At 34.2% G+C, this 14,759-nt stretch overlaps 2 protein-coding genes across 5 annotated transcripts; one reads left to right on the plus strand and one right to left on the minus strand.

Annotated features, from left to right (window-relative positions):
• The first annotated feature begins 1,747 nt into the window (after positions 1-1,747).
• Positions 1,748-5,946, plus strand: LOC120346931 (baculoviral IAP repeat-containing protein 8-like). Of its 2 annotated transcripts, none has more exons than XM_078117920.1 (7): positions 1,748-2,269; positions 2,422-2,649; positions 2,979-3,082; positions 3,385-3,574; positions 3,777-3,870; positions 3,953-4,273; positions 4,515-5,946. In XM_078117920.1, the coding sequence occupies exons 1-7, from the start codon at positions 2,176-2,178 to the stop codon at positions 4,858-4,860; spliced, it is 1,377 nt and encodes a 458-aa protein (XP_077974046.1). In that variant the 5' UTR covers positions 1,748-2,175; the 3' UTR covers positions 4,861-5,946. The 2 variants fall into 2 exon arrangements, with proteins under 2 accessions (XP_077974046.1, XP_039272656.2); XM_039416722.2 differs by having other exon boundaries at positions 1,760-2,269; positions 3,771-3,870.
• Positions 5,947-9,692: 3,746 nt separating this feature from the next.
• LOC120347966 (uncharacterized) lies at positions 9,693-13,770 on the minus strand. Of its 3 annotated transcripts, none has more exons than XM_078118173.1 (6): positions 12,977-13,770; positions 12,278-12,405; positions 11,875-11,948; positions 11,178-11,552; positions 10,673-10,762; positions 9,693-10,456 (listed from the first exon to the last, which is right to left on the minus strand). In XM_078118173.1, the coding sequence occupies exons 1-6, from the start codon at positions 13,160-13,162 to the stop codon at positions 10,260-10,262; spliced, it is 1,050 nt and encodes a 349-aa protein (XP_077974299.1). In that variant the 5' UTR covers positions 13,163-13,770; the 3' UTR covers positions 9,693-10,259. The 3 variants fall into 3 exon arrangements, with proteins under 3 accessions (XP_077974299.1, XP_077974298.1, XP_077974297.1); XM_078118172.1 differs by having other exon boundaries at positions 11,178-11,573; XM_078118171.1 differs by having other exon boundaries at positions 9,695-10,456; positions 11,178-11,588; positions 12,977-13,767.
• Between the last annotated feature and the right edge of the window lie 989 nt (positions 13,771-14,759).

Here is a 14,759-nt window from a genome sequence, read left to right on the forward strand (position 1 = left end):
ATTGAAAAGCGGTCCGCGACCGATTGAAGACGCATTTTTAGATATTGCAAATCGCAAAACTTCGAGTGCTACCGTAGTATAAGTAAATTGTTAGCGACAATTTTAAGGCGATGAATAAGTATTTTTCATTTACTAGTATACTTTAAATATATTTTTAATAAATACTAAATTGAGTTGTACATTCTGTAAATTTAAAGCAGATAGTAGGATTTTTCTAACGGCGATAACAAATTCGCAAGATTGCAAAAAATATGTATCAAAGCTGAATATAATCGGGCAATATATTCTCTCATTATTATATTCGCAGATGGCCGTGGAATTTTGGATATTTGAATATTTATCGGAAAATCCCTCTTATTGTAGTGCGCAACATTTCAACTACATTTAGTATTTCTTAATAAACAGTTACAAATAGTAATGTTAATTTCGGCCTTTACAACCGATTTTGTTTGAATTGATCTCCAAACAAATTCATGCAGTGATTCTGAGTGATTATTTGTGTTTTACTGGTATGTATTTAGGTTTGTCCTACTTCGCGTTTAGCTTTGATTTTATTGTTAAGTTACCAAAAAATGTTTGGGAAATTTTTTCTGCTGTTTTTATTTTTAATACGTGTCTATTGAATTTATTGCATTCCATCGCAACGGACTTTGAACTAATCTGACGTACAATTCCACTCACGTGCGTGCATGCGTCATGAACCTCTTCGACAACAAGAGCAGCTCAAACCCATTGACGCGTGCAGAAGTGAGAATAGGGTTCAGGGATTTCAGAATACTTCCACCCTCTTTCTTACTGAATCAAAATTACTATTTTCGTCACGGAAAATCCGCTTGTTGTGACGTATACTGCGACTATCGATTCATTCAACCTACATACTAACGCCTATTATATACAAAAAGTTTTCGTTTAGACTATGTATTAAGGATAGGTGTACGTATATGCAATTTTGATTGAACAAAAAAACAATTGACAGATTCACAGCTTCCAATGTGCTGTTACACAAATAATACATTGTACAGCTGGGGTAATACCATTTAGCCAAACACGAACTACGTCTAATTTTAAAATTAGCTTATATAGATGTAATGCAGTAGCAATGCAGAATTGTGTCAGGTGGAATGCACCTCTACTCAGATTGCGTTAACCTGGTTTCCATTCTACTACTTTTTCGTCTAAAATTATTTTAGGCTAATTTGGCAATAGATTCAGTGCATTCATAGATGAACGTAACATATGGTTAGAGTTTTTTATTTAAAAAAATATTGTTAGTGCAATTCAATTCACAAGACGCGAGCTATCCATCAAGGCATTTAATAAACAGTTATATCGAATTGATTGCAATATGACAATTTTTCTCCCCACGTTTGCTAGCGGTTTTCGCTGAAAAACGAACGAAAAACTCAGATGACAGCTGAGAAATTTCTTCGCATAAGGGCTCTTGAATCGCAAACCAGATATCATTAAAGATAAGAATTAAGGATCCTGTTGTCGTCCTGCATCTAATTTTCTGATCTGTTTATCTTAGATTAGGAAAGTTGAGGAAATAGAATCGAAATTATTGCAACCTAACCCACGATAAACATATTCAAAGAAACTAGACCATAAAATTATTGATGGGAAAATAACAGAATAGTAACCGGTACCTCGCCCACAGGAATCACCTATCTTGAACAACAAGCAATCATATTTCTCAAATCAGTGGTTCCCAACTGTTTTTGGCGCATTTCTCTCCTGGCATATTATTAAGCTCCCCTACTACGCATAAAACATATTTGCATTCAATTTTTAACGTGACCTTTGCATGCGATACGTGTAACTAGTTAACTGTCTTTTGTTCATTTTGAATGGTTTATAATGTATGCGTATATGTAATAACAAATACAATAATAAATAATTAAAATATATTAGAAATACTACACGCAAGCGCAACGTATAAGTTCCTGCCCAGAAACATTCAATTTCCTTTCTGATCAAGAATTCGTCCTTGCTTGACAAACGTTCTCCAAAATACTACTGGCAGTTGTTATTGTGTGAAAATGAGAGAATATTCTTGAAAAAGAAAGAACGTTCTGTATATAGTCACGTGTAAAATCATGTATAAAAACAGCTGAGCTATCTCGCTGTTAGTTACATCGATCGACAAAGTGAGAGAGAGATATAATAAAACTGAAAATGCCGCAAACGGTTATGCCAAAGTACAAAACGTCCTCAGATGGACTTATGATGTCAGAATTTCCTAAGATCAAGCAAACTGCAACGAGAATAGGTATGTAGTTTTCCTTGTTTGGAAATTATGTTCCTGCAATGCAAATGTGAATACTGCTTTGAAGGTCTTTTTTTATATAATCACTGTTCGCACCTTCGCGCTTAATGCGAAATAACAAATACTAATAAAGTTTTTGCTTTATATTATTATAGGCGATCCAAATGATGCGACCTACAGATTAGCTAGTTTTTCTTCATATCTCAACGTACCAATACAGCCGAAAATTCTCGCCAAAGCCGGATTTTACTACACGGGACAAGACGATATCACGCGTTGCTTTAGATGTGGATCACGTGTAAGGAACTGGGAGAAAGACGACAATCCCTGTGATTCAAAATATCACGAACAAGACTGTACAATAAATAGACAAAGACCAACAGGTACTACCGCGGTATATTTGTCGTTGAAAATATAATTTTAGATTCACCCCTTTAGATAAGTTTTTGAAATTACGCCATATTAAATATATATAATAGGCGAATATGGCGTAGATCAGTGTTTGGCAAATAAATCAAAAAATGCGTAATGCAGGCAATTGAGTATCTTATTATAAGCTAGCCTATGAGGTCATTCATCGCACATGACTGGTGCTATTTTTTAGTATGTTGCGAAATTGTCCTTGGAATGCTAGCCTATTATCAACTGCGTTCCTGGAAGCTTAACATCCGTTGGTACAACTTTACATTTGAATTACTTCCTTGTATTTTAGATATGCCAACCGCTGAGCAACAGTCGGTTTCTGCTACTCGTACACTTTCGTCGAATTCGGGTCAAACGAATACATTGAATGCGATGGAATCGAATGCTCACGAGGTTATTTTTTATTTTTTGAAGCCGAGGGAATTTTAGTTTCATTGTGGCGTCATGTTCGATAACCAATGCTATAAGCATAAATGATCATGCGGTCATAACCGAATTTCCGATTCATGTCGAAATCTCAATCACTCTTCCGGGAAATTGTGCAACTGGGAAAATTTTAAATTCGCTGTCACTAAAATTTAATATATTTCCCTATTCAATTTTATTGTGTTAGTTTCATAAGAAACACATTACAGATTACCCACGCATTATATAAAATATTACGGGATTTCATTTTGACTCAAATTTATCCACAGTTCAGTTCGGGTGCGGGAGCAACAAATCAAGAACAATTGTTTGAGACGTTCAATCTGGACCATCCAATAAACCCTCATATGAGAAATGAAGACGTTAGAATGTCTACTTTTCGAGACAGAGGAAACTGGCAAGTTCGGAGAATACATGCAACTCCGGAACAACTTGCAAAAGCAGGCTTTTTCTATTTGGGTAAGCAACATCTTTGAGCCTCGTGCACCGTAATGTTTAAACATAGATAACAATGAATGCATATACAGTATGCTAAACCTGATCATATTTTAGCGATTTAAAAGAAAATTTCAAGACGAGAGTTAATAAAATCTTACCTAAGGTTATCGATAATGTCATTTAGTATTTGGAAAATATTTTTTATTTGAACTTGCAGGTGAAGAAGATAAAGTGAAGTGTTTTTACTGCAATGGAGGTCTGTGCGATTGGGAATATAACGACGATCCATGGATAGAGCATGCCAAGTGGTATCCCCAGTAAGTTAATAAAGAACATTTTCACAACTTCAATTTCCAAAATGTCAACGAATTCATGTCAATTTTTACTTTTTCTTTAAAGTTGTGAGTTTACATTGCATCACAAGGGACCTGCATTTATAACAGATGTAACTTCACAATTTCCAAACTTAAATCGGTCTACAACAACTTCGTACGATATTCCACCTCCTGGAGCACACGTGGTATACCAGAATTACGGAAGTTGGATTCCGCCACGTCGAAATGGATTCTCTCGTTCTCGCGGCGCCGAAATTATGGATCCGAGAGAAGAAGACAAAAAAAGAGAAGTTTTGATAGAATCGGCACTAGGTAGTTCTGAATTAATTAAACAAGCACGTGATATGGGATTCACAAACGAAAAACTTCGAAGAGCATTACAAAAGTAAGTCACAGTTCTGAATAAAATTGTAATATCAACAATCTTGTACGGTTTCATATTTGAATATCGAAATGAACGTTATGTTAGGAATATTGCGTATTGGTAAAAAAAAAAAAAGAGAAATTATCGAGATTCGTCAGATCATGTTTTCACTACGAAAAAGTAGTTCTCATTATTTTTTGGAAATGCCATAATGTAGGTTAAATATTTTGTTTTCATTCCAATAATTTAAAATCTATTCTAGACAATACCAAGTCAAAGAGAGAAATTTTTGCAATATCGACGAAGTACTGGTAACTATTGGCAATTTAGAAGACGAAGAACATGTTTCAACGAGAACAAATCACCCATCCACAAATCAAAATTCAACTAACACAACTCTCATGCCTAGTAATCCTGAAGATCGAGAAAATCGATTAAAACAACTTGAAGAAGAGAAAAAATGCAAAATATGTTTAGATGAAGAAGCAAATGTTGTTTTCGTACCATGTGGACATTTATCTACATGTGTATCTTGTGCACAAAGAGTATCAAATTGTCCAATATGCCGGTCGTACGTTCGACAAAAGATCAAAACATACATTTCTTGATAGATTTCTATTAACATTATTGTAATATGTTTCACTTCTTTTTTATGGAAATTTATTTAAATCTAACAGTGTTATATTTAAAACCAGTTTTCACTGAAAAAAAAAACTTTTTGTTAACACAAGTCTCTTTTTTATCAAATCATATTAAAAAATTGTAGAACGTTTTGTATAATATTTAATGTCTGTGTAATTTTTTTGCATGGGAAATTTCAATTAAAAATGTGGTCCATTTCCGTCCCTTTTTTCGTCTTCAATTTTATTTTTATACATTGAAACATTTCCATATATACATATGTTCATATATCTGGAGTGACAGTCGAAAATGTAATTTTATTATTATTTCTTTTTTAATTAAGTCAACCTCATCTGCCATATAATTTTTATTTTGTATGCATTCTTGCCGAATAACTGTGTGCAAATTCATCTGGATAAATGTATATTTTCCGTCCCATTCATATATGTATCCTTTCAAGCCACGGTGAGGTGGGGTTCCGACACTAAAGCATTAAACACTTTAACCCACTGGGCAAATTGTGACACTGTCTAAAAATGAACACAGAACATGTATGCAGCATTGTGAAAAATATAAGACGACAAAATATAAAATATTTTTTGCGGCAATTTATTCAAATATGCTATGTTTGGTATCATATTTTACTTTTGAAATCTATTTAATAAAAGTATTTTGATAAACATTTGCGTTTGTTCAAGTATACTAGGTTAAGCGTTTATTTTAAATTTGTAATAGGTTTAGTACAACATACGACCATCTATCTATCTATTAGGCAAAACACCATATATATAAAATACATACAGTGCTTAAATGGTATATCGGAGTTTCAGTTATGATGGAGACAGCCAAGAAGTACATTCTCAGATATCATATTTGCATGCAATTTCAAATCAGTGACGGGTATTAAATATATTATTTCTCGCGGAAAGTTTTTTTTTATTGGCATGGCATGTATCAATGTTACGTAATTGGAAATATACTGTGGAATTTTTCCGAATAATCGCAGTTCAAATACACATGACGTCAAAATCGAGTTTTTGTTTAAATTGAATAAAGCATAATATTGTATTGTATAGCCTCTTTTTTGAATAACAAGCCATGCGTTATCAATAGTAGTCTGTACACGAGACCCACGCATGGATTGAAACCTGATACATACAGCTCGTACGTAAGTTGCGTAGGCTTGTAATGGAATTTTTTTGCAAGACAAATAAATGCCAGGAAGATTTGTTTCTATTGAACGCCGTTTAGGAAATATCTCAGTATTATTTCGATATACTCGATAGGTATTATCGAGTTTCTTATGATAAATATATGACATGAGAGTGGTGACTTCAATGCTAAAATACTTTAGTGCGGTATAGATTTATTTATATAACTTTAAAACGTATTAGGACACGAACAGTAAATTAAATACAAAATGGGAATTTCTGACATTATTGATTTCTAACGATCAATCGCTAACCATCGATAAAATAATGTTTTGAAATCCAGCTATGTAACATAGTAAAATTTCTTTTTAATGGCATTTGTAACAACATGTGATTTGTGAGAAAGTTGTTTAATAATCATATAAGCACACATGATTTGAATCCTTCTATTAAATATTCGAGATGTATTCTGTCATATATTTCAATCCAAATGAGTTATGCAAGAGCAGTCACGCCTAGAATTGCCATGGTATATGGTATAGATCAGGGTGGTCCAAACCCAGGCCCGCGGGACACATGTGGCCCACCGCTTCATTATCTATGGTTCGTGTCACATTCGGAGAGTAATCAAAAAATCGCATTTCGTGTTGTTTTGTAATAAAATTAATCAGAAAATCTTTTGACATATTGTTACATCACTAAATTGACTAGTGTTATGGCTAGCTGGGGCAACTAGCGAAGTTGAATGAGGTGCTTGGCAGTCTAAATTATTATCTGGCTTTCTATCTTTTTGGTCGGGAATATATGCTTACAATATAGGCATTATAGAAAACTAAAAATAGAATGCAGATTATATTAGCCTGGGATAGCTATGTCTGATAACTATGTGTTTGCACAATATAAGCGTTTGTTTTGTTTTGCACTGTTTACCTATACTTGGCACTAATGTGGCCCGCGAAAAATGCAAAAATAATTTTGTGGCCCGCGGAGCCGGCAACCTTGGACCACCCTGGTATAGATTCTAGAACAAACAGTACCGAGCAGTACCGTCGAAGAATTGTAAACCGGGCGTAGGGGTAAGTTTGAGCTTGAATTAGGATTAAGCAAACAGCATTTTTCAAAAACACGAGACCAAATCTAAGTATGAGATATGCTGTATCTATCGTCCCACATGTTTTATATAATCCGCGCGAAATGAAGGGAATGTAGTTCGTTGAGCGCTATCTCGCTGAAATCGATTGGGAGAAATGCAATTTCGGACAAGAAGTGTTCATATTGATTGTTTCGCCAGGTAGCCTACTGGCTATTGTGAAGGTGATTTACTTGTTGTAGGGCAAAAAAAGCCTTTCTTTTTTAATTTATGAATTCAATGTATATACTAGTGAATACTAAATCTAAACCTTGCTGTTTTATCCATTTTCTTATTTCGTCGCGTTTCCGCCAGCAAACTCGGTACCTTACCCTATACTTACCGATGCGCGACCTTTGTATCCATAATCGAGAATTGCTCCCTCAACCTTTCCTTTTGTGTACAAAATGAGTGCGAATCTTGTGCTTTCTCACGTGTTGTCGGTCTATTTGTATTTCGAAACATCACACGCAATCGTTTCTCAATTCAAAGCGAATAAACCAACAAAGAAGAATCTTCCATCGTTACCAAAGCATATCACACTGTTGTACATTGAACATTCCATCAGTTGTCAAGGTTCAATAGTTAGGGTGTTAACCTGACATGGGCAAACTACGAACCGCGGGCCAAATACGACCCAATGGGTATTCAATCTGGACCACCCGATGCTGCAGCAACCAAACTAAAACCGAATTTTGATGTTCTATCTCAAATAAGTTCATGGAATTTGTTACGATTGAGATTAAATTTAGTCTTGGCACGAGGCTTATTGTTTTCCACTTTTGTAACACTGTAAATATTGTTCATAAAATGTAACCTTCTGCGTCACACTCATAAGGCCCGCCAGTCTATAAGGCAAACTTGTTGACCCATGGATAAAAACCTTGCATTATATTAGCATTGCACGGCAGGAAGCTACTCCGAGGTTACACTATCCCCACCATATAGGCGTTGGAGAATAGTTAAAGAAATGCCAGCGCCTTCAGTCTCTTAAGGGCTGCATAAGAACTTCTTTTGTTCTATGTGTCAAATGTAGGCTTACTATACGTCTCGGTTTATCCAGGCATTTCCGGTTTTGACAAGCTGTCCCGCCCGGTAGACATGAACTGAACTGAGCAAGAACTGGTGTATTGTGTCATAGTTAGTATATGTTCATTGCAACGTTAACTTATCTGGCCATCAATATGATAAATAAAAAGCGTAAAAATACCAGGGACAATAATGTTTTCCTCAAACTAAATAAAAACTAAAAAGAGCTATCACGAGACCGGTATAGCATGTGCGGTTCATGTACTTTGAAACTGAATTCAATACCATGCCGTTACCATGGCTTCGCCCGTTTGCGTAGAAAGCCTTTTTGTCAACACGTATAAATATTTAATAATTACACTGTTCGAGTAACAGAGCTGAAATTATTCTGCGATTTTGTCATTATGAGTATCAACGTCTATTTCAGTGAAAATCTTATATATATTTCACCGTATTTTTTCGAGTTTAAAGTTTTTTTCCTCGTATTAGATACCATTTTTCATTTTCTTAAAAAGTTTGCGTCAAAATTTATTTGAGTATATATAACTAGGAATCTAGCTGGAATATTGGAAATGATGTTGTAATATAAAATAAAAACTCGATTTAAACCTATGTGTATAAAAGCTCGTTGAACTTGCAAAAAAATAGTTAAGCTATCCACCAAGAATTAATAAGTTTCGTAAACGTGCATTATACGTCGTATGACATGATGGTTATACACTCTGTCGTAATATTATCACTCAAGTGTAAAATGTTTTCTCCCTACAATATTGTGCAATATAATAATCTACATTTTACCTGTTATACAATCCCCCGGGTAAAGCCCTGATATTATACTGATTTCGATAGCAATCTTGATAATGACTAATTTGTGGTCTCTGATTCATTCTTAGTTCAATATATCTTATTTGCAGATGGAGTTACGATCTATTAACTTGGTTTCAATAAATAACATTTAGGGTAAATTAGGAGTGATGTTTGTTTGGTTTGGCTATTAATCACACCACGAGACAATGTTCGTCGCAAAATCAATATATATATATATATTATTCACGTAGTTGTTAAAATGTTTCGGATGTATGACAAATGAATCACTCAAGGTAAAGGTAGCCCACGTCATTTTATTGGATTGTTTTAGTAAGTGATAAAGAATGAATGTACATGTTATTAGTATCGTGTGCATTATAAATTATTCAAGAATTTCGCGGTTTTCTTACCTGTGAACGTCCCCATTAAATACTGTCCGGGCAAGTAAATTTCAACTCATTTTATCAACTTACATCTTCTATATGTAACTCGACATTCCAGATATTGCTGATTCTAATATATAATATTGAATTCACAGAACATTTTACATAAATTACAAAGATCTTTACCGCAACTGAGCAAATTCAAAACATCTAACCCCCATGTCCATGACCTCAGAAATTTGATAACATTACACTCGAGAAGAATATTGGGAAACATACCTAAATTAAACTTGAATTTAGTGAATTAGTCTGATAAATCTGGTTGCGAATATTTGAAGATATCTTGTATATAATTAAATGATCAGACAAATAACTTTATATTTCCATGTCAAGATCATGTTCTACAATACATTTATCTTTTCTAAATATGATTAAAGATTCTCATTGTTCTTGTCCTAAACTAAAATTGAAAAAAGGTACATCAGAGAATATGAACAAACATAGCAAAACCAGCTTTACATTTTTAGTAATCACATGTTTCGACATTATTTGTTACAATTCCTGATTTATTTTACATTTGTATTTACGTTACTGCCTCAAAGTTCAAATTAAAATTCATAATCAGATTACGAAGTAGATAGGTGTTCGATAACCTATAGAGCATCAAGTATAAGTATATAAAGAAGTGAGAATGGGAGATAATAATTAAGCAGCAGTACATATTACAAATTAATATCCTTAAACATAAAAATTAACTTGCATCATTTCAACAGCAGAAATATAATCAGATTTACATTTATGTATGTGGATATTTCAAACGTTTTGGCACAAATTACACATATCTTGTCTGGATACATTGCACAATACATAAATGGATAGGGATGCATCTACTGTATAACAACATCTATTTTTGGCGGTTGCTCGGGTAGGGGCTCGTAACCATCCTCGAAGTCAGCACATTCAGAAAGATGCATCGCAAGCTCATCCCATCCTTCACCGATATCAGATAAAGTATCCATCAATCTTTTAAACTGCTCTGATGACACGTGTGCGTCTCTTGAATACACTACAATTTTGTTACGAACTGTAACATAAATGAATTATTTCACACATAGTGGAAAATATTAACTTAGTAATATACCACTGAAGCATATCTCACATGTAGTAATGCTTAAAAGTAATACTGAAAATAAAAACAGCAAGACAGTAAACCTAATATTTTTTCTGAACAATATCTTCATAGTGAAGTTTTTGCAAGAATATGATTGAATAAAATAATAAAGAATTCTAATTGACTCACCGTTTTCTTGCATCAACATAATCATAAAATTATCGTAGTCAGTGATCATTACATATTTTCCATTGAACATGTCTTCGATAAACCTGATTTCTAGAAAATAAAAAATTTATCGGCGGGGTAGCTTCTCGTTAACAGGAGATGAACACCAGTTTGTCACAGTATTGCATAGTTTTTTTAATAAATTAACTGAATATTATATATGTTTAAATACGATCACATTGTCTCGTGCATGCGGTATGTTTTTTCCAGTTCCAGTTTACACGTGGAAAAAAATTTCGCCCAGTTCAGTCGATATTGTATGTCAAATAGCCCAATGAAACGGTGGATAATATTTAAAGGTTTATTATTATGGTTTAATAGAATTGGTAATCTTAATCCGTATTGGAGGAGCAATCTGAGCGTCCATTTAATTTTGTTTTCGACTGTACCAATAATGAATTTCTCGTTATTCACTGCAATATAATATTATATATAGTAATCAAAAAATAATAATAGAGACACGTACGACGTTTGCTTTCTCTATCTCTCTCACCAAAACTGCCATCCCCGCTAAATGTTGTCCACCTGGTACCAGAGCCGGACCCATAATTCGGTCCGTCGTCAACTTGATAGCCAGGTCCGGTATTTGGAATAAAGCTTTGCTCTGAACCATAATTCGACATTCCATTGCCCGAATAGAACCCGCCATTGTCCAGGTTTCCATAACCATCTCCAGACCCATATCTAGGGCCAGAATTGTAGCCAGGTCCATCGCCAGTCATGTAACCCATCATGTCCCCGAGTCCGCCTAGGAGGTCGTATCCCGAACCGTAATTTCCCTCGGACCCGTCATCACTGCCTTTTTCGTAATATGGCATAATCCTAGGTTCAGAAGCCGGTCCTGCATATTCATAATTGGACCCTTGTCTTCCGTATCCTGTCGTACATAAAAATGGGTTGAAATAATCAATAACAATTCCTGGCGTGAATACAACGAATTGACTAACTTCAGAGCCGAACTTTTAAGCCGGTTCGCTATTTTATAGGGTACAGACTTCACAAGTTGAAATGAAGCACTAATAATCATCGAATTTATTTTGTTCGGAAAAAGTGGAATTGGCCAAAAGTATTGCCATTCTATTTTTTACGTGCATTCTAGCATTTACGACGTAGATTAAAATATTGAAAAGTTATGCAAAAAACAATATGTTTGTATGATTTACCTTGGAAGTCTTCCCATTCATATTTACATCCATACTTCTTACCACGAATTCGCATTTTACGATAAGATTTTTGCCTACAAAATACAACGAACTTGAATTTGAGTTTACTACGACAACTAGTGGATTAACTGTCTTATACAAATCACATTTTAACCCGGTACACAAACCGCCTAGGATACCCTTCGTTTGGACAATCGCGACCAATTGATATCCAATCAATTAAGATTTGCTTAATCTTCCAATATATGTACAATAGAACGATACAAGTAAAAACAAATGACCTCATTGATCTTACTTCCCTGAAAAAGTGCTATGTGTTTGTTGCTCATCATTATATATATATATTATATAGTCATCGCACTACATTCTGTACTAAAGGAGATTATTGTACCGTTTTTCTTACCCAATATTGTATTCAATTATTTCGACTTCCATCATTTCATTCCCTCCCTTAATTTTATTCATTCCGAAACATTTTCCGTCGTCAGGATATTCCAAAGATGACATAATTTGGTACCATCGGCCTGAAGCCTGCAGAGAATGAGAAAATAAGGACCGAGTTTTGGTAAACACGATGGATTACTTTGTTTCAAACAGAACATCTTTCCCAGAAATAAAAACAAACAATTTTTGCAGTACGTTGCGATATCGAAGTCTTTTTCAAGTAATGAGCCGAAAATGCCCAAAACCGAGAAAATACTTCACTCATCACTTTAAAGTGTGTTATCATCTGTTCTACACAAATAAAAATTTGGCGTAGTTCTTGCACAAAAAAAGCTTAGTTATTCTTTCTGAAGGTGAGTCCGGTTCGAAAGTTAGTGTGAGCTAATAATTTTTATAAATACTGATCACCAACTGATACTGATTATACCAACGGTTTTTATCTGATTTGTCGAATTTCCACAGCGCTTATATGCATTTCGAAATATTTTAAATCTATTAATTTTACATTAAACGTCCGATGCAAATCTATCAGTACATTGTCTAATATTATGCGTGATATTATATAAGTTTAATGAAAAGCATCGCATTTATCGGATTTTTACCTTTTCACATTATTTTCTAACGATAATATCAAATTCAAACTGTTTTTTTGAGATACCTTGTCCCAATCGATTTCCTCCTGGGATGGCAAAGTACATTTCCTTTTATTTGCAGAGTTACCTGGGGGCTCAACTTTAGGTGGAGATGAAAATTCATTGGTGTAAACAGGTATAGGTGTGACGAAATTGATTTCAAATATTACAAAAACTACTGCAAGCATCTCAAATCGTTTCATGCGTGCCATAATTCTCTCCGTTCAGAAAACACTGGAACCTTCCTAAACTAAACTAAATGAATCTTTGGAATACATCCACGACTTTATACATCTCGCTATTATAATTACTATGGAACTTTGGTCAAGCACCGTAGATATAATATCCATATCCCATGGAGGATATCCGTCATTGAAATGCAATATGGAGTTTGAACTATTTTAACGAATAATTCTGATGATCCCGTTATATGTCATTTTTAGGACAGAATTACGAACTTACGCATTTCTAATATCTCCTCCCCAAAAACTGTTTTTTTAGCTACCAACTGACCATACATTACATTCAATTAAATTATTTTTTTCCTTACCCACTTTTTACGAATTTCATACTTAATTTAGGGAATAACCCTGAAATAATTTTGAAATTCGAATTGATTATTTTAACTAAATTCATCGTTCACATATATTGATAGAATTGTGTAGTGTATTGTACGTATCAAAATCGAACTGCAAACCAATGAAAGCTACAACGACTTCCCCCAACATTCGTGTAGAATTTCACGCTGATGCAATTGCGGTAATGCTTGGTGTTGCAAAACCAGTTCGGTCTTCATACAATCCTCCTGATTCAATTTTTCTTTGTAAATGGCAGAGCTGTCATACCATCCCAATACGCATTTACCACAGTTCTTATGCTTAATGTAATTTTTGGCCGGAAATATGAACCGCATATGTATATATATTACTTGTATTGCTTACTGAATATAAGTTGAATCATTGAACATATGTAAAACAAATATTCAAAGCGGGATAAATGTAAGATCCAAGCTAAGACTGCGATACAAATGGATTTCCGGTTGCGATGACCTTTGGTATTCTGTGATCATCCAGCAAAGAAGTAATAATGTTTACAGTTGAAATGAGCCTCAATCATAAATGAGGATTTCCTGTTAGAACATTTTTGTAAAGTTATAACATCATGATACAATTAAAGATAATTAAAGTGATAAATTAACATCTTTATATTTTCCACTCGAATTATATTTTATGGAATATTCAGTGGAGCGAACATGTTATTCAAGTTCCAACTGGACGATCTCGTATTGGTTTAGACTGCCTTGAACAAGTAAAATCCTAATTTTTATTGAAAAAAAAAAAAAAAAATTGCTCAACGTTATTATACTTAATCGGGAATACAGACTTCCCTTACAACCATGGGTGCCGAATACAAAATTTCGGATTGTAAAACATTTACGGTGATAATTTAAGATGGACACAAATCTAGCTTATTTAAGGTTTCTAGTCGAACTCTTTGGTTTTATTCACATTCAGAAATACGTACCTGTAACGCCCTTCATTTTCGATTTATTACGTAAGCAGACTGAGGTAATCAGGGTATTGATGAGAACTTCCGGTACCGTGGCCATGACAAAGATTGTAGTCACAATACAATATTCTACTAAAAAAAGCAGTCAGATCAAATAGGATTTGTAACACCCAATCATATCCACGTACCAGGCGATCATTTTGTTACTCGCAAAACTGGCCCTTAATCAGTGCTTACTGTAAGCCCGATAACTATTGAACCCCGCCCTATCATGTAGTTGCATTGAATACTATATGATTC

The sequence above is a fragment of the Styela clava genome, chromosome 11, assembly GCF_964204865.1.
Source record: "Styela clava chromosome 11, kaStyClav1.hap1.2, whole genome shotgun sequence".
Lineage (NCBI taxonomy): Eukaryota > Metazoa > Chordata > Ascidiacea > Stolidobranchia > Styelidae > Styela > Styela clava.